We start from the raw sequence: 20709 nt of genomic DNA, 5'->3' as shown, positions 1-20709 counted from the left end.
TCTGACAACTGATTTGTGGCTAGAGACTTCCATTAAAATCCTCCTGCCACCTCAAACCACCATGGCCAGTTATTTATTTATTTTTTGTGTGTGTGCGCGTACATGGTCCATTGGTAGCCCATGTGGACCATAGGAGAGGGCTGCTTTTGAAACACCCTATTTTGGCTCTATGATGATCCTATCCTATGTTTTTAGAGGGTATGCTGGTGGCATCAGTAATTTAGTTTTGGCTTCACCTGGGGTGCAAGCCTATGTACTTCATTAGTACATGTACATTTGTTGGTAGCTATTGGGGTACTTATTCATTTATTTAAATCTTGCTTGCACCCATTTTGCCTTTGTGCCTCTTATTTGCATGTGAACCCACAAGGCAGGCCTAAAATAGCTGTTGTGCAAATGTGGGCTCACTCTGAGCACAGCTCTGCACTTTTAGACCAGTCGCTAGCCTTATACAGGCCAATAAACCCCTAATGTGTGGGTGGACTTTGGTCAATTTTTTTGGTTGGTTTTTGGTGTCTTTTCTTGGGGCTGGGGGGAAGGTGGGGTAGCCAGCCGGATTGGCTTGCAGCGAAAATATGAGTGCCCCTGTGTGCGATTGGAGGACTGCCTTAAGCCTGCCCATGAGTGTATGGGTATATCTTGGAGAGATCCTAACCCAGTCTCCAATCTGCTGACTTTTTCTTGGAATTACGCACGTTTATTTAACCTGCTGAAGGATTTTGCCACAAAGCTGCTTCAGCAATTTTGTGAACGGCACTGGCCATACAGGCTTGGTCTTGTGCCTTTCCCATTTGCTCATCCTCTACACTGGATGGGCTAGGTTGTAGGTGTCGAATAATTACTAGGTGGTTTTACTACAGTCTTCCCGAATTAACCCTTGATCGTGACCCTAGTGGTAGAAAGTGACAGTCATACAGGAGGGTTATGGACAATCCTGCCCCACCTCTTCTGCTTGTCTGGGCTGCCTGCACCATTGTGTTTATTTGTGGGATTGTTTTTTTCTTTTTGCTGGCTTGCTCCCCCTCAAGCCATCTTGAAATCTGCTTGCTCATTCTCCACCTTCATGAGACGATGTGTTGCTATTCTTGGCTGGTGGTTTCTGCTCCAAAGAAGGCGTAGTCTTATTTCTGGTCATCTGGTTATCGTTGGTCTGGAAGTCCTATGGTCCTGTAAACTGCCCTAGAAAAGATCTTGCACTCACTGGGCCGTTTCATCATTCCAGAGATGTAGTTTTGAGAACTGCACAGCAAGTACTAACCTCTGCACCCTCGGTTGGTGGATTATTCAAGATATTTATCCTCATGGGTCCCAGTAATCTAATGTTTCCACAAGGCACTTGAACCACATTTTGCGAACTTGCATTGGGTCGAAACCTTCTGTGCTTACTTCTCTCCTGGGCCTCCAACCTGAGACTTTAACTCTGGTCTCCTCTGACATCCCCTGGAATCTTATCTGCACGTGTGGGGGCAATACTGGATACTGGAATCAGTAGAAATTACTGAAAAAAAATAAAACTGAATGGGATATTCATTTGAATTTCTGCTGAATAAAAAAAATACGAACAGCCGTAAATGTCGCTTAAATATCACATTCGGTTCGATTGTAGTGAAAAGGGGGAGCAGGGGTTGCGGGGGTGTCCCTGCACCCTTGTTCACTATAATTGTAACAGGGGTTGGGAGAGTGTCCCCCCGACCTAAACAAAGGTTTAAAAAAAAGACCCTGCAGCACCGGTTCCCATGCACATAAGTGAAGGGAACCGGCATTTCAGAGGGATAAAGGAGTCAGCAGCACACAGCAAAGTGTGCCGCCATAAGGTAAGTAAGGGGGTGGAGGGTGCGGATTACCAAAAATGTCGGCGGGAGAGAAAACTGAAAGGCATTTTCATTCAAATGACTATTGGTTTTTTTTTTCTCCCTCTGTCATTTCTGATTCAGTTAAAAAATGCACAACTGAAAATACTTGGCTCCCTTTTCCACAACTTCAGCTGTATCTACGGACTCCTGTTTATTCCTATAGGGACCTTTTGAACTTACCTGAAACTCTCATGACTAAACTCATACTTACCTGTACCTTGACATTTTTCCTGTATTCCCCCTTGTTTCCAGGGAGCTTTAGGCACAAGATGAGAATTTTAGCATGTACTGCTCATTTTTAAGATTATTTTCAATTTTGTTGGTCTTGCATTACATACACTCCTGCCTATGGGAATGCCTTGCTACTATATCTTTGCTTTTCAAGGAGTGTGATGTAACCTTATCGGTCTGGTACTATTAGTCTACTATTTTCCTGACTCTTGATGACCTTAGCCTGTTTTCTAAAGTACTTAACCCTTTTTATTCCCCCCTCCTAGATGTTATACATGAAGAGACAGGCACACCAGACAGTACATATATCACTATGTGCTAGAGGGTTAGAAATTATGGTCTCTATGTTCTGTATTTACATTGGTTCCTGATCATGGGTATATTAATGTATGTTTTCTATCACGAGGGTTCCCTTTACTTCCCACATATTATCCTTGTATTGTCCCCATCACCAGAGGATACCACATGTAGTTTTAGTGTGAGCTGGCCCTTAGTTGGCCATTTCTGTTTAACATACTGTCGTTACTGTGTTATGTTTACTCCAAAGTACGTAAGATTCTATCTATAATTTTGTATTGTTTTTATTTCATATACCAGTGTGTGGTATATTCTTTGAGGGTAGCTGGGGATTAACTGTACTTCACTATTAGCCTTCCTTCCTCCCCAGAGCGAAGCCCAACTGCTCTGCCACAGCTACTACTATATGTAGATGGTTTATCTTTTGGTTGGGTCAGTGTTTTACTTTAGGATGGATGTTTCACATCCCTCACTGGAAAACTATGGAAAATATACCGAACAACCTTAAGACCTTTCTTCTGTTATGGAAACTAAGGGGACGCGCTTGAGTAAATGGGAAAATTGAGTTTTGTGGTAGAAGCCCTAAGGAAAAGGATTGATGGTTCTACTGACTATTTTATGTTTATAGTCTCTATTCTTTTCATTTACATTCTTCACCCTAATCTTCAATTCGTTTTACTTTGACCCCCTTTTGTTGTAACTAACCCCAATTAAACACACATAACTTAATAAGATGAATCTTGATGATGATTGGTCCATGTCCTTTCTGCAAACCTTATCCACCTCCCGGTTGGCAATGTTCCCAGAGAATAGTGTAGGTTACTAATTTGCTCTTTCCTGTGCTGGAGGACTGTATAGAAAGGGATGCATGCTAGAATACCCTCCCCAATCCCCAGCGGTGGCCAGCAGCACTGGTTACCTTGCTGAAGTGAACTGAAAACTGTACTGTAGGTGTGGATGGAATGTTCTTCATGGAAATCCTGTTACTAGTGCAGGGCCCAGGGGTTTGAATGAGACCTCCTCCTTGGCACTGGAGAGGGTGTCGTATGATGGGAGGGTGCCACAAGCTTGGATCTTATCCAAGTCCGGCAAAAGTATAGTGTTGCAGTATTTGCATTGTTGCACTCTAGGCAGCACTTTCATTGCACGCTGACTTTAAACCCCAAATCAGAAAGTGATCATCCTAACGGTCAACACAAATTGGTGAATGTTAAAACTCATTTCAATGATGTTTGACTAGTTTCATATCTCTAATTTTAGGATTTATTTCCAACTTGACTGTTCAACGTCAGCATTTCCCGAACGATGAAGATCAGACCGGAGCTGCAAAAGCTCTTCTTCGTCTCCAGGACACCTACAACTTGGACACAGACACCATATCCAGGGGAAACCTTCCAGGTTTGTGTGCCACAGCCCTTTGGGTGCTCATATTAAAAATACAATAGACTATAAAAAATCAAATTTTAATAGATATTTGATTAGTTTCGAAATGTGATCCTTGCTAAACCTATTCAGTGATACTTGCTGCCACTTAGTTTTTAAGATGCAAATACCAGTCAGCAGACCTTAGCATGCTTTGCAGTACTTTAGGTAACATTTGAGTGCAACAAGATTCAGTCGGGTCAGCAAATGTTATAAGTCAGCTCCTTCTTGCGCCTGGCTGTAGAAGTTTCTTGCTGTCTGATGATGGAAATAATGAACAATGCTATACTCCCCTAAGCACTTGCTTTTCAGTATCCTGTCTATACAATGCTCCGTGTAAAAGTAAGCTGTGTAAGTGAAGCATTTTTAGGAAGCCAAGAGCATCTCTGTGAAAGAATCTAGTAAACCATGCGGCGGTGGAAGGCAGCAAGCAAGTCTGAGAAATATGTTCTATACTTGGTGATGCATTGCTATACCTAGAGTTTGTTCATTTGTCAGCTTGTTGCAACAGTGTTGCCTATTTAGTCTCCTGTTCTGTTCTGTTCTGTTTTTCATTATATTAGAATTCCATTACAAACATTAGAATTCTGAAATGTCACTGATACTTTCTTATAAATGACATTCTCGGTTTACTGGTTAGTGGGTAGAACTCATGTATGAGGGTGTACCTTTTCAAGGGACTGGGTGGTTCCTGCTGCTACCCAATATGCCATCCTGGGTGTGGATGGAGTGGGATCCCACCAGAGGGGTCCTTGAACTTAACTGATATCTGGAGTGATAATCCAAAACTTTGAGAAAAAAAAAACACCGCGGTCATAGACTATGCCACAGGGCTGCCAGCCTACGAAACCTCTGGGTGATGGGGTGCCATTCCACTGAAGGATGATGGTTCTTCTTTTGGCCATTTGGGGTTGTCGATTGTTTCTACAGGTACCAAGAATAATGCAAACTGGTAAATCTGGTTTCGTATAATGGCTACCACAGTGTGTGTCCTTGGGAGTTGAGTGAATGGCAGGGGAGGTACAGGGATGGGTGGGGGTCGGGGCAGAGGCAGGTTAAGTAAGGGAGTGGTTCAGTCCATAACCTTGAAACCATTTTGACAAAAAAGGAAAAAAGGCATGGACATTACTCCTGTAACACTCCACGTAAGGTGGTCTGTTTTACTAAACAAACTTAAGAAACCTAAATGGGGGAAAAATGGTCTCCCTGCACTGGTAGCATTGTGGGAATGATCAGTGCCCCAACATAAAGGCATTGTATAGAGCAGTGAGGATAAAAAGGCTTTACTTGCCTCAAAAGTGAGCCAGAATTACATCTAGGAAGTTAATGCTAGGGGTCCATTTAAAATCCAATAAAAGCTGCAAAAAGCAAGAGTGGGAACATCAAGTCCCTGGCTCTATTGGAGCCACAGCTTCTAAGGAAAGAGCAGCCTTGGTCCACTTTAAAGGAGCTTGAACACCCAGCCGCGGAAGGAAGTGGAGATGAAGGACACAGATGCACCAGAGGTCTTATTCCCAGAATTAATCTTCCTCAAATTATGCCAGAACTCCTGCCTCATAATCCCCATCTGTGTTGGTACAGACAACATTCCCCACCAAGCTGCTGTACTGAAACAGTGGGAGGTGTTCTGTCAAAGAATGGTAGACATCTTCACTAGGATGATGGTGGCTTAGTCCTTGGCAACTGTGTTGGAAAACATGCCACCTGTAACTCAAAAGGCCCTTTGAGGACCTCCTTTGCCTGTAACTACACACCTAGTGGCTCGGCCCTGTTCTCTAAAATGGAGGTGATTGCCCTCACCCCTCCATGCAGGACATTCCTGTTCTGGCATTGCAGACCTCCGGAGGCGCTCGAGAACCTCCAGGACCAGTGCCTGGGTATGTTTGGCCAGATTGTTGAGGAGGATCTGATCCCAACTCACTCTTTTTGGCCTAGTCGTTTCACAAGGGTCAACTTTGAGTCTTCCCCGTGGAGTTCCTTGAGCAGGATTGGGGCCAGACTGCCTTGGTGTCTGACCTTTTTGCCCTCAACATCTCTAATAAACTGGAACCTATGACTCAGCCCAGGTCAGTATGCTTTTCTAATGCATGATTGCCAAGGGTGTAGATTGCCTACAGATCCCTGCTACCTGTGTAGTCAAGGCAAAGCAACCTTATGGATGTTTTTGGAGCAGGGTCCTACCCAGTATCTCCTTCCATTCAACCCGTTGGACATGAGAAACCAGTTTGCTTTTTTTTTTCTTTTACACGGATTATTGGGCATCTGTTGCCTGGGAATTTGGATGTCTAGACTTCTACTGTAGGGCCCATGTTGGCTACATTCTCCAGCATGGGGTCTGGCATGGATTCGCATGCTCATGAATATTTCCCGTCGTCAGGCTGGGAATACTCGGTAAAGAAAAAATCAGTATCAGTTTCGTTTCTGATCTGTTTTTCTTAGTAGCAACCAATCACTGGTCTCTGGGTCATACTGCCCCCAGCCAATGACTGCCCTCTCCCTAAGCCCCTCCCCTGGCAGCCATCCTCAGATTTTTACCGCACGTTCAAGTGTTGGGAGTCCTCGTGCTATAGCTCTCGAGCTTTTACTGCATTTTCGCGCTTTTTTCAAAGAGATTTTCTCATTTTTCGGTTAAATCGAGCCTCAAGCTCCACCGTTCTATTTCCGATCAATGGGGACCCGTTTCGGAATTTTCTACGCCCCTCAAGGGTGAAGTTTTCGTCGAGTTACGCTTCTTGGAGGATTCCATAAGATCTGAGGCCTTCCATGGACATGGCCCAGGACAAGGGAAGCTCGACGCCCGGATCCAAGCTGTTCAGAAACTGCCCTGGATGCGGGTTACAGAATGTTTTCAAGGAGGAGGAGCATTCGAGATGTGTCTACTGCCTTCATGAGGACAAGACGCATGTGGAGAAGGACTGTGCGTTCTGCAAGAACCTATCGGAACGGACCATGAGGGATCGTCGTTCCCGCCTCGCCAGCTGGCTGGAGAAGGGCCCAGCAGGTGAGCAGAAGAAAAGGTCAGAGCGGTCTTCTAAGTCCTGTGAGGGCGCCCCGGCGACGGGGGCCCAACAGAAGGCTAAGCACTGCGAATCAGCGGGCACTGGGAGCGCCATCCGCAGGCCCCGGGAGCGCCGAACGGTCTGGCTATTCGGCTGCCGGGCAGGGCGCGCCTTCCCCGGCACCATCAACCACGAGCCAACACTCTGGTTCGGGGAAGAGGAAATCCGAGAACACGGGTAAGCTTCCGGAGAGGCCCCGGTCGATCTCAAAGGTGACCCCCCCCCTCCCCAAGGTGAAGGCCTCAAGCGCGCCCAAGGTGGCGAAGGCCTTGATTCACCAAGCTAAGGCCTCTATCGGGGGATTCGCGGCAGCCCTGGCGAAGCCTGGGGAGGCTGCACCTGTGGCGGTGATCTCGGGGCCCAGAGTTTCCCTGCCACCACGGAGGGAATCCTCTTTCAAGCCCATCGACAAGATCCCCGTGAAGACCCCGGTGGAAAAAGAGGGGGGGGGGCGGTGGCCATTACGGACACGGATTCAGCCTCTGACGAAGAGCTGGTGGGAACCGTGACGAACCTCAACGAGAGGTTCGAGAAGGTACGATCCCACGGGAGGGATCCAGAAGAGGTGGTCGAAGAAAGCGACGGCGCCGACAAGGCGCTAGTGGAGGAGCAGCCATCCCTCCCGTTGCAGCCAATGGCCGAGCCTCAGGACAACTCGGTGGCCATTTTGATGGCAATCCAAACCTTATGCACAGTGATAAGGATGAGATTACCACGAACCCTGGCGGACGATCCAGAACCAGGCCCGTCAGGTAGCCCTCCGAACAAGCGGAGGAGAGTTCATCCCCACCCGCCCTTCATGCCCTCAGGATCCGTGGAGCCCTCATCCCCCTCACCGGACCCCAGGGATGACGTGGCGACTGATACGACGACGGGGACGGATGACGACGACAGGACGGACTTTCCATCACCACTCTCTAGGGCCTCCCCACCCGATGAAATTGGCTCCTTTCTTTTTTTTATTTTATTTGGTTGGTTGAAATTAATCAACCTTTCAAATATAAAACATTCATGAATAAAAATTTAAGCAACAACAAGTTTGAAAGGAGTAAAAAACAAAAGGTCACAAAAATACAATTCACAACGAATGCAAATATAAAATAAATAAACAAATGAACAAATAAACAGATAACAAAGGGCTAACAGTGCACAGAATCTAGCAACAAACAATTCAAGAAATTAACAGTAGCGATTTGTATTGCTGTGCACGAATAGTTTAAGATTACAGCCCAACAGTCTTGCGGGTCTAGAAGATCTAGGTAATGGCAGTATTTTGAAAAGTGTGTCTCTTTTACCACAGAGAGGCACACATTCAGTAATCAAATGAATGAGAGTTTCATGAGTATCTGGTGTCCTACAAAATCGGCAAATATTGCTTGATGGAGGCAGAAGTTTGCATCTGACTTGTATGTCTCTTGTGAGGCATAGGTTAAATCTTAAGCGTAGAATGCCAAGGTGGTATTTCGGGGAAGGCGATAACAAATATGGTGCAACTGTGCAAATTCTTTTATGAGGGAAACTTAGGCCATCCCCATCTTTATACTGCAGGCATAAATCCCTGGTCAGAAGCCAATCAGATTGATAGATTTTGAATTTGGCTCTGTCAGGGTTTGTTAATAAAGTATCAATTGAGACCTCTGCAAATATAAGAATATGGTAAGCTTTTGTTTCACATGTTTTCATACATACATGGTTAACAGAGGAAATCTAATCAGACAGCAATTTCAGTAAAGAGGTGTGAGGAGTAGAAAGCAAACATTTCTGAGTAGTGCGCAAATACGGCAATTATGGAGAGCTTGTAAAGAAACAAGGCCCAACTCAAATCTGATCCATGGGCAAGGAGTGCATTGTGGTAAGTGTAACACTTTTCTCCAAAATCTGGCCTCCCAGAGTGTAAACAGCGGTGATCGATCATCATGAAGGGTTTCCAGGCCATAAAGTAAAGTGTTTTTTTTTTTTTTTTTTAAATATTTTTTATTTTCAAAATAAAACAATACAAACCAAACTTGCAGCATTATACATTACAACTGTAAACATCAATTAATGCCATGTTACTGCACTTCAAACCCCCCCCGCCCCCAAGAGCTTATCAACCTTACTGTTCTGTGTGCACTTGGTGTGGCCGGGCGTCGCCCCTCTCAGAAGCAGCAGGGTCCATTTCCGTGCCAAACAGTCCCGTGATTAACATCCTCCAAGCCGCTAGGTTGCCCACATCTTCCTCCCCACAATTGCCACATGCTTCCTGCCATACCACTGTTTCAGCCTCTGCCCACTTCTGCAGGTCCCGCCACCATATCTCTATTCTTGGCCCATGGCGTTGCTTCCAACTCATGGCTATCATTCTCTTAGCAAGTACATACGCCAGGTCTCTCAGTTTCCCGAGATGTTTGGTGTTCCATGGTCTGGGGAACCCTCCCAGGAGGCAGGCCCAGGCCGTGTCAATGCGTAGCAGGACCCCCTTATCTGCTAATTTCTGTGCGACTTCCCCCCAAAAGCTTTCAATCACTGGGCAGGACTAGAACATATGTGTCATGTCTGCGTCGTCTTCATCGCATTTCGGGCATGCTTGCCTACCTGCGGTCGCAAACTTGGCTATTTTCTTTGGGGTCATATATGCTCTGTGCGTGATGTATAGCTGTATTTGCTGCAATCTAGCATTCCTGGACACTTTCTTATGGTATCCCATGGCCCGTTCCCACATCCCATCAGTCATCTGTGCCCCCACTTCCGCTTCCCAATCCAGCCTCAAATCCATCAAATCCTTCCCCACCCGGGTCATCACCACCTCATATAATCTAGAGATCTCATGCCCGCCCTCTGATATATCATATATCGTTCCGATCAATGCGTCCGAATCTTCCGCTAGCACCGTCTCCGGCCAAGTCTTACGGATGATCTGTACCAGCCTTAGATACGTAACATATTGGCCCCCGTGCAGCCCTGTTTCTTCTCCCAGGTCTACAAATTCCCTAATGGCCCCATCCTGCCATATGTCTCCCAATGTGGCCAGCCCAACCGATTCCCAGTATGTCCTGATAATTTTCCTGAGTTGGCTGTCCCCCATAGTTAGGGCGACCAGTGGCACATGTGGGGAACACGGGCACGGGCTCTCAATCAACTGGCACGCTCTGCGCCAAATTCTCCACCCCAGCAGCAACATACTTGGGCGTCCATGCAAGTCCGACCTAGGGACCCAGACGACCTCCTTTAGATAAAACGGGGTGCAGTCCCTCCCAACCAGCCTAGACTCAGGAGTTTCCTCATCAGAGAGCCATTTAGTCACGTATTGCAGCTGGCTGGCCACATAATAGGCCTCAAAGTTCGGCAGCTTGATGCCTCCTCTATCGTGGAAATTTTGCAGTTTCCACAGGGCCACCCTGTTGCGAATACCGTGCCACAGGAAGTCCCTGCATACACTATCAAGTTTGACAAAGAACTTCCTGGGTATCAAGTATGGTATGTTACTGAAAAAGTGCAAAAGCCTGGGCAGGACCACCATTTTAAGCATCGCCCCCCGGCCCACCATTGCCAGCGGCAGCTTCTCCCAAAACCGCATGCTCTCGCGGATTTTCTTCACCGCCGCCTCGGTATTGTGCAAGTGTTCTTCCTTCACAGTATGATATACATCAATTCCGAGGTAGCGGAAAGACTCAGTTGCCCAGGGCACGGGCAACACCGGCAACCGTTCCAGAGGGACTCCAATGAAGCTCCCCAACGGGAACATGCTCGATTTACCGGGATTAACCGCTATGCCGGACAACTCCGCATACTTTTCCATGACCTCTAAAATGTACTGGAGGTTTTCCTCCGTATACTTCAGGTACAATAACAGATCATCAGCATATAGGGATATCAAATGGTTCTCTCCTCCCACCTCGATGCCAACCAAGTCATACTGTTGTCTAAGGTACACCGCCAGGGGCTCCAGGGCCAATATGTACAACATCGGAGACCAGGGGCATCCCTGTCTGGTGCCTCTACTAAGTCGCCACCTTTTGGATATCACAGATCCCGTGCGCACCCTGGCCAGTGGCTCGCTGTACAGCAGTTTCGCCCACCTCACGTAGCTAGGCCCAAACCCGTACCTCTCCAAGGCCGCCAGCAACCACGGCCACCTCACTGAATCAAATGCCTTAACTGCATCTAGGGACACTACCACCATCTCTTCATCACTTCTGTTCCCCTCTTCAATCACCCGGTGGAGTCGCCTATGATTATGAGTTATGTTTCTATTGGGGACATAGCCTGTCTGATCCGGGTGTATCAGTTTACTGATGACCCTTCGTAGCCTATTGGCCAGGACCGCCGTCAGGATCTTGCTGTCCTGGTTCAACATCGACAGCGGCCTATACGATCCACAGCTTTGTCTGGGTTTATTAGGCTTGGGGAGCGGGACTATCGGCGCTTCTCTGAGCGTTTCCGGTAACCGACCCTTCTCAAAAGATTCATTGAACATCTCTAGCATCCGGGGGAGTATCTCTGCCCCATACACTTTATAAAACTCACTCGGGAGTCCGTCTGTGCCCGGGGTCTTACAAGTGGGCAATCTTTTCACTACCTCCTCTAGATCCTCCAGTGTAATAGGTGCGTCCAGCTCCTCCCTTTCTTCATCACTAATCCTGGGCAGCTCTAGGTCTTCCAATGTGTTTCTGATCTCTGCCTGATTTTCTCCCCATTTGTCCTCATACAGTGCTCTATAATAATCAAGGAAGGCTGCATTAATTCCTTCTTGGGTGTCTACCTCCTCCCCGTCCTCTCTAACTATCATCCTGATCGGGGGCCTAGGGGTTTCTCTCTTATATAGCCATGCCAGTAGGCGGCCACTTTTGTCTCCACCCGCATGCTGCCTCTCAACATATTTCCTATAGTTAAGGTTACAGAGCCTCTCCCAAAGCTCCGAACAACGTTGCTGCAGCTCAAGTACTAAATCTGCGTCCCCTCCTGCCTTGCTGCATTCGCACTCCAGTTGTCTCTCCGCCTTCTCTAGCTCTATCAGAACCCCACCCTGCAGGCCCCTTGACTTGGAAATGGCGTCCCCTCGTAACACAACCTTGAATGCCTCCCAAAGTGTACCAGCCGAATCTACACTGCCCGTGTTAACCTCAAAGTACCGCTGGATCGCTTCCCTGATGTCCTCCCTAAAGACCGTGTCCCTAAGCGCCTCCGCATGGAGGCGCCATGTAGGTATCCGCGCACGAGGGCGGCCATACTGCCAGGTCAACACCAAGGGCGAGTGGTCCGACAGGACCCTCGCTTTATATTCTATTTGAGTGGTCGCCATCACCACCTCTGACGTGGCAAAGAAGTAATCCAATCTCGTGTGTAGGTGCTGTGGGGCAGAGTAGTGAGAATACTGCGAGGTATCAGGGTATTTCAGTCTCCAAACATCCGCCAGCCCAAAGTCGCCCAGCAATGTCTGTAATACTCTGGCCGCCGGGGTGGGCCGATCAATCCTATCATCGGACCTATCCGCCCTTGGGTCGAGGACACAGTTAAAGTCCCCTCCCCAAATGATCGCTCCCCCCACACATGTGCCCAAACGGGTGCATAGGGTCCTGAAGTATGTAGCAGCATTCTGGTTGGGAGCGTATGTGTTAATAATGCAAACCTCTCTATCCTCTACCAGGGCTCTGAGCATGACCAGCCTGCCCTCCGTGTCCACCTCCTGCCACGTGACTCTGAGCGGAACGTGCGGTGCTACCCAGATTAGCACTCCCCTGGCATAGGCAGAGTACGGGGAGCCCACCACCGTGCCACTCCACTTTTTCCCAACCAGTTCCAACTTGTGCCGGGTCAGGTGTGTTTCTTGCAATAGTGCAATGTCAATCCTCTATCTTTTGAGGTACAACATGACTTTGTTCCTCTTTAAATAACTATTAGGTCCCCTGACATTCCAGGTGACAATCTTAAGGTCTCCCATGGCAAGTGCGTTTCTCCCTGCCTCCCATGTAGCGATTCCCAACCGCCCACATGACACAGATAGCGTTTCGGTCCAGTAACTCCTCATATAAGCTCAAACTCCCTTTAACTATATACACAACAAAACCCCAACTTCCCTCCCCTCCCCCCACCCGTACCTTCCCCAACATCACACACCCCAACTGCTGCCCAGCTTCAGCTTCAGAGCTCAGGCACCCCCACATCTAGCTCCGCAAGCACCGGTCGGTGCACGGAGCCCAGTAGGGTGAGGTCACCCTAATGGCCACCCAACTAAAACTATTGTGGGGTAAAGAGTATCGCCCTGTAAGGCTCCCGATCAAATAAACATTCACAGTGTCTTGACAAATAGTGCAATCATCTGACCTTCTTTACCGAAGGTGTCACACCGACTATATTCAAGTCCCACGAACCACGCCATCTTGCGACGCCATTTTACGCTTCCCGTATCTCTTCCGAGCCCTTTCTGGGCTGAACTTCTGATTCCTGGGGGCATCCTTGCGCATCGAGCCATCCCATAGCATCCTCCGGGGTTTCAAAAAACAAGGTTTTATGTGCATGAATGACCTTCAATTTTGCAGGATAAAGTAACATATATTTGTGGCCCGCTTCTCTCAGCCTCCGCTTTACAGACCCAAAATTCATGCGACTACGCTGTACAGTCAAAGTATAATCTGGATAAGCCGTGATGTTTGCCGCTCCTCTAGTGATCGTCCCTCCTTTACGGAAGTATTCCAGTATCCTCTCCCGGTCGCGGTAGTTGAGGATTTTGGCGATCATAGGCCTAGGCGGGTTCCCCGGAGGCGGCCTCCTCGTTAGGGCTCTGTGTGCTCTTTCTACTGCAAATCCTTGAGATAGGGCCCCTCCAGGTATCTCTTGTAAGAACATGGATTCGATGAAATCCGTAGGGTCACGGCCCTCCATCCCCTCCGGTAGGCCCACGATACGGATGTTGTTGCGACGGGCTCGTCCCTCTGCCTCCTCCGCTCTGCTCTCCAGGTTGCCCACCCTTTGTGTCAGGGCATGCAATTCGGCCTTATGAGTGGCGCATCTGCTGTATTCGGGCCAACTTCTTTTTCGAGGGACTCCGTGCGCTCCGCCAGGGCCCTGACATCCTGTCGTAGCAGATTAATGTCCTCTTGGACCTCTCCAACCTTGCGGTCCAGCGCAGTCTTTAGTTCAGTGACGGCCAGTTCCAGCTTTGATTCCCAGGCCGCCCTCAGTTCCACAATCGCCGCCAGGATTTCTTGGTTGGTGCACGAAGACGTTGCGCCACTCACAGCCAGCGCATCCTTACTTTTAGTAGTGTCCTGGCTCGGGGACGTTCTAGTGAAGTCGTCTAGGGTAGGCTGTTTCACCTTCGGTCACACCGGCCTGCTCGACATGGCTCAGGGAATACAGTGCACCTTCACAGCCGGGCCACCGTGCAGCTCGCTTCTATTCCGGTCCCGGGCCCTGGTCGGCCATTTTGAGTCGCCCTTTGTTCGCGGCGTCTTTTAACTCGTAGTCCCCGATCTCCGTCGCCGTTAATCCTGTACTCTCCAGAGGTTCACAGTGCGTGGCCAACACCTTCACACACCAGCATGTGTATCGTCGGTGGTCAGTGATCCGTCGTACCGCACATATTTGCCGGGATCGTTGTAGGATCTCGGGAGCTCCTCCAGAACGCGTCCTCCTACATGGCTCTCGTAGCCACGCCCCCAGGCCATAAAGTAAAGTTCGAGTGACTTTCAAGTTCCAAAATTGGAGAGCCGGAGTGATCGAGAATTTTCCATACTTAAACATTATAAGAGAGGTCTTTGAAATAGCAGTCTTCAATTTGTTACCTACATGAACAATGTGATTGGGGGCGTGAGCCTTGCACTCGGAAATCATCCCAAGATAAGTATATTGAGAGACCACAGAGAGAGGGATCTGATTGATGTGCCAGAGATGGAATAATGGCCTGTGGTTTTGTGGACAGAATGAGACAATTTGAGTTTTGTTGGTATTAACTCGTAATTCATTGCAATGAATGTAATTGTGAAAGGCATCTAAGAGATTCTGTAAACCAGAATGTGTTTTGGAAATAAGCAACAAATCATCAGCATACATTAATGCTTTGAGTTGGTGATTATTGAATTTGGGTGAATCTGAGATGACATTTTCGAAGGCACGTCTCACGTCTTGAATAAAGTAATTAAAAACCGCTGAGGCTAAGAGGCAGCCTTGTTTTAGACCGCGAGCTGGAGGGATGGTTAAGTATTGGTATGTAAAGATGAGATTATGTCAGAGTTGGTGGACAATGATCATGGAGTCATTTGGCAAAAAGAAGCGGTCTGCTGACAGAATCGAACATGGCATGCAGGTCTACAAAAGCAAAAAAAATGTGCTGTTTGGCACTGTGCTTTAAGGGCATTTAGACAAATTAAATTGAACGAGGTGCCTAAGCCTGTAACAAAACCTGATTGCTGAGGGTCACGCAGATAAGAATTTTTGGTCCAATGGTTGAAGTCCCGTAGAATGAATTTACAGAATAATTTACCCGGGGCATCCAGGAGGGCGATGGGGCGGTAATTGGATGGTAAGCTGTGATCGCCCTTTTTGAAAATTGGAATGATTAGTGAGGTCTTTCAAGAAGGAGGAATGGATTTGTGCCTTAGAATATTAAGGAAAATGGTGTGTAATATATTGGCCCATTCAGACGAAAGGCCTTGAGAATCATGTTAGGCCATCGGGGCCCGCAGCTCGAGATGAGCTTGCTTTCATAATTTGTTCTCGGATGTCAGAGATGGTAAACTCGACTCTCCAAGGGCCAGAGGTAAGGAATGGAAGGCTATTATTGGAGAATTCTGGGTCAGCGTACAAGGATGAAAAATGAGTTATCCAAGCTAGGTCTGATACCCCATTGATCTGGAGGGCACCTTGCGAATTGGAAGTCAAGTTATGGAGTAGCTGCCACATAGTGCTAGAATTTTTGTTCTTCATGGCCCTAAACATCATTTCACTGTCTTGTTGGTATAGTAGAGCTTCTTTGCTTCTGATCCAATTCTTATATCTGCATTTAAGCATATATAGATCTGAGCTGAGAGAGAATTTGATCGTAGAATAGCTCTTCGAGCTCTTCGCTAGTCTGCAGTGGCAGTTTGAATGTCCGGATCAAAAGCATGTGTATGGCGACTAGTTAACCTTTTCGAAGTGGTCAAGGTATTGGCAAATGGGCACAATAAGTCAGAATAATGTGAGTGGTGGGGCAACTGAGCATAATAGTCCACACTATTACCAAATGATAGCAAAGATGAAAGGTTCCAGCGCACTCGAGATCCAACTCAATTAAATAGTTCAATGGAGAGCTGGTGTGTTACTTCCGCAAGGGCAGGTCAAAATCTTCAGAGAGAGTAAATTGTGATCACTATTTGGGAGAGTAGTGATGAAGAGGCTGTCTGTGTTGAAACAGTTTGGCATTCACGTAGATGTAATCAATGATACTTGAATTAGTTCCGTGATTCCATGTGCTTTGAGGCGGGAGATCGCCCGGAACAGCCCCATTTACCATGTGGAAATTGCAATGCATCATAAACGAGGACCACATGGATGTCGCTTGATTTGAACGGGCTTGGTTCCAACAATCAAGTTTGATGTCACCGAGAATGATTGTATGTAAAATGTGAGGAGTTTGTGAGACCATATCGAGGATGGAAGCCAGACCATCATAAAACGCTTCATCGGTTTGTGCAAGAGGATTACGCTAGATATTGACAAGCGCAATAGTGAAGGTGCGATGTACAATCTTCACTAATTGGATGTGGGCTTGCACTGATGCCTAAGGGAGAACATAGGCCCAGCTGTGATTTGACTGCAACTAGCAGGCCGGAAGAAGGTTGGCTTTTGGTTGGAAGAGCCGGGAGTAGAGTAAGGTCAAATCATCCCAAACAGGGGAATTAACAGCCAGGTTTCCTGCAAAGCTATGATGTGATGAGTAAGAGAAAGGGTGGACATGGAAGTGTGTAAATGAGCATGGCCTCGAGTATTCCAACTGGCAAGATTCAAGGAAGAGGAGGATACAGTAGTTGGTGGTTAGGACGCACAGATCAAGGAAGATGTCGAACAGTTAGGGAATTTGTTCCCCAGCCCTTGATAGATGTTCACTTTCGGCTTTGATGGTAAAGTGGAATGCGAAGATGATTCAGGATCCAGCGCTAAAAGAAAACCCAACTCTAACAGTTGCATTTTGCAGCGCCAGATTGTGTTCCACACAACAGCCGAAGGAATGTGAAGCCTGACCACAGAAAAGCAAGTGTCAGAAACAAATTCTATCTGATCTATATCGTGGGTGGTAATGGCATTCAGGTCCTCGATGTCTCCAAATATGTTCAGGACACTTGCACGGTTTAGATCGTATGTGGGAAAGTTGCCATCTCGACATTTGAGAATGAAAGAGTGAAAAGGGGGTCGTAAAGGTAATGATTTAGAGAAGGACTTGATTGTCGAGCTTTGAGTAGGCCATTTTGGCGATGGAGCCACTGGAACTGGTCTGAGACATGAGCGTAAGATGCTTTCTTCCTCTTGCATGGTGAGTACGGTCGGGCATTTTGTGGGCAGCTCAGAGGATTCATGCCCCGGTTGCGAGATGTTTAATCGCGAAGCTTGATATGCATCAACACTGGCTTTTAGGTTAGATAATGCAGAAGCAGAAGGAATAGAAGTGTGGTGATACAATTGAGACAGAAGGTTTTTGAAAAGTGACATGCTTACTGATCAGAGGAGCAGTCTGTACGCTTATCATTTGAGATTGCATAATTGGAGTTGAGCCAAGCATCCTGGAGGATTCTAGAGGTAAAGGATCTGAAGGCAACCCCAGATTACACAATCGTGAGGCCAAATAAGCGTCAATGCTTGCTTTATAATCAAAGCGAGTTTCCATGGAAGATGGGAGTAGGATCAATTGGTGGGTTGGAAAAGGACTGGGATAGGCAGATTTGAGATTGTGACGGTGGGGGCAAAACAGCCGACTGGTGAGGTGGCTCATGATGTTCAATTGATTGAACTAGCTCACTAAGTGGGGAAAGGGAATCTGGATGAGATACTGAAATCGCCGCAACTGAACTTGCAGTAGGAGGCGCAAAAGAAGAATGCAGGTGAGGAACCACAGAAGGGTTGATGGGAGATACAGTGGTTACTGAGGAGACTGCCCTACGGCTTTAAAAAAAAAAAAGCCGTAAGGGTCTGTTTGGAGTGCTTTGAGGCAGGCAGATTTTTGTTTTGTTTTTTGCAGCCAAACGAAGTCTTCGGTTGAGAGGCTTAACAATGGGATTAACATTTGTACCCATAGTGGATGCAGGAGAAGAAACAGACAAATTGTTTGGAGTTGGAAGACCAAGAGGGCGGTTGAGAGAGTATGTGAGGTTGGGTTTAGTGAGGGAATGAGGACTGGTTCAGGAGGCAAGACAAGGGCAGGTGTAGGTACAGGTGTGAGGAAGTGAGGACAAAGCAGGAAGGAAGGACTCGGGAGCAACAATGGGTTGGATTGGCTCGCTGGGTGCATCCTGAGAATTAGACACTGGTGCTGAGTAAACGGTATCTGGACTGATTAGCATACAACACACTTGCTGCTAAAATGTACGTAGACTATTTTTCATGCTTGTTTAACTTGCTCGCTTTTACCACATAGTTCTCTTACGCTTAGAGCACATGGACTAAGGTAGTACAGTGTTCTCAGACTGCTAGGTACCTTACCAAATTTGCTAGACTATATAGGCAAATTACATTTCAATTGTGGTGAACCCAACTATCTCTGCAATATCAGCCAATTCGTATTTAGAATGAATGACTAAACAATCTGTCTACCAGGACTACTTTAGCTATCTAGCATACTGCATCCAGTTTCCTGCACACTTTTACCACTTCTACACCACAACCACATCTAGATTGACCAAGCCCTCACCACATTAGGACTATTACTAGTAAACTGCATCTAGATTGCCTGAAATCTCAGCCTATCACATCCCTAAGTGGTACTGTTAGTCGCTTGTATTAGTCGCTAGTGCTAGCCTTGCACTATGTCAAGACTACTTAGTATCTATTTTACAATAGTGATGTCCACATTCTATGTCTCCAGTACTCAGAATTGCCACTTTGAAGTCCCCCCGTGCAAACTAGCTCTTGCTCCCCTTCTCACACCCATCTCACCAATGGTACTTAACTACTCTGGACACATTAGCCCTATGCTCATACCTGACCTACCAGGCTACGCCTCTCGGCCTAACACAACTCACGACAGAAACCTTAAACTACGAGCCAGACTCAATAAACTATATGAGCCGCCTAGAAGACTCCTTTCCGCAATAAAGCGCACAACGAAAGGCCATCATACCAGGATATATAAGGTGCCCAATTCCCCTCATGTCCTACCAACCATTATAAACTCCCAAACTTGCAACTCTAAGACAATTGTCAACACATCATCAAAAACCATCCAAATTAAAATGGATTCTGGAGGACATTCCTGTAAGGGAGCGCTCCTTAATGTAAGATCTTTAGTGGCACATCCCACCGATCTAGCTGACTTAATCACAGAAGCTAATTTTAGATTTCATTGCAATACCGAGACTTGGTTACACAATGCGGCAGGACCATCACTTATGTTGGCCATCCCCAACGGTTATACCATATCTAGGCAAGACCGAGCAGGCGCCCGTGGAGGAGGGATCGCTATTATATCCAAAACTAACCTATCGCTAAGACTTGCCCTGTCACAAATATGCAATCCTGTTAAGCCCTCATTGCGAAAATCCTCATAAACAATACTCAATCTTTAACCATTCACCTAATCTACAGACCTCCGGGTCCACTTGGAACCTTAGAGGAGGATCTGCACAAACTACTGACCAACAATGTCAAAACCACATCACAACTGCTGGTACTATCTTGGCTTCAATGACCAAGTAGATGCTCGTGCATCAACTATTGCCAACACCCTTAACACTTTAGGACTATCCCAAAAAGTTAATACCCCTACCCATGTGAAGGGTAGAATACTTGACTGGATTTCTGACTCTAACTGCACAGTCTCCTCTATTACGCCTCTATCTTGGACTGACCATTCACTGGTGTCCTTTAACTTACTAACCACCAGACCATTCGCGCCAGCCCTACATACGGCTCCATCCTGCCCAACCAGAAATAAAAAGAATATGACAGTGGATAATATCATTCCTGCCATCCTTCCAACCTTAAATACACTGCCAGACAACCTTGACCCTAGTGCACTAGTTCATGAATACAACAGTATCATGCGTGCCACTATGGACAAAGTCGCCCCACTCAAAATGCGAACAAGTAAACCCAAGGCACATTTAAACAAATGGTTCACGCCAGAACTCAAAGCCTTACGCCTAACAAAAAGAAAATGCGAATTGGATTGGAAATGATGTCCAATCGAGGAGAACAAGGCTAATCTAACCAATATTTCTCGGCACTATTAAAAACGAAATCTGCCTGGAAAAGCGTAATTCCTACAATGATCGTATCGCCAACTCTAATTCAAGTATGAAGGAACTCTTCACTATTCTGAAAGAACTTGAGTCTCCCATTGCCACACCAGATACCTGTATTAAGGATCAGACCTGGTGCGCATATATCCAAAATGCCTTAGCAAATAAAATTACCATGCTGCAAAACAAAATCCAACTAAAAAAAGAATCTTTAAACCTCCCAAATAAGCCGCTGCTTAATGACACCATCAACGAACCCACCAATAAATTCTGCTTTACAAAAACCACTACTATAGAGGTAGAGAAAATTATCCTCGCTCTCAAACCTTCTAATTGCAAAGGTGCTATCTGCCCAGCTCAAATAATAAGACGCAGCCAGAGACTTATCACCCTTCATCTCCAAACTTATTAATGCCTCCTTCACTACAGGTAACATCC

The 20709-nt window shown here is 46.8% G+C and overlaps 1 protein-coding gene across 3 annotated transcripts in view; it reads left to right on the top strand.

Moving 5' to 3' along the window:
* The window catches only part of P4HA1 (prolyl 4-hydroxylase subunit alpha 1), a 720153-nt gene that overhangs the window by 141788 nt on the left and 557656 nt on the right, over window positions 1-20709 (top strand). For all 3 annotated transcript variants that reach the window (XM_069610530.1, XM_069610531.1, XM_069610532.1), the window contains one exon: window positions 3642-3779. In XM_069610530.1, coding sequence (XP_069466631.1) covers window positions 3642-3779 — 138 coding nt within the window. The remainder of the gene's footprint in view (window positions 1-3641; window positions 3780-20709) is intronic.

Source organism: Ambystoma mexicanum, chromosome 8 (assembly GCF_040938575.1).
Source record: "Ambystoma mexicanum isolate Mex_15411 chromosome 8, UKY_AmexF1_1, whole genome shotgun sequence".
Classification (NCBI taxonomy): Eukaryota; Metazoa; Chordata; class Amphibia; order Caudata; family Ambystomatidae; genus Ambystoma; species Ambystoma mexicanum.
The sequence above is the reverse complement of the archived record's forward strand: the minus strand, read 5'-3'. Positions and strand labels throughout refer to the sequence as shown.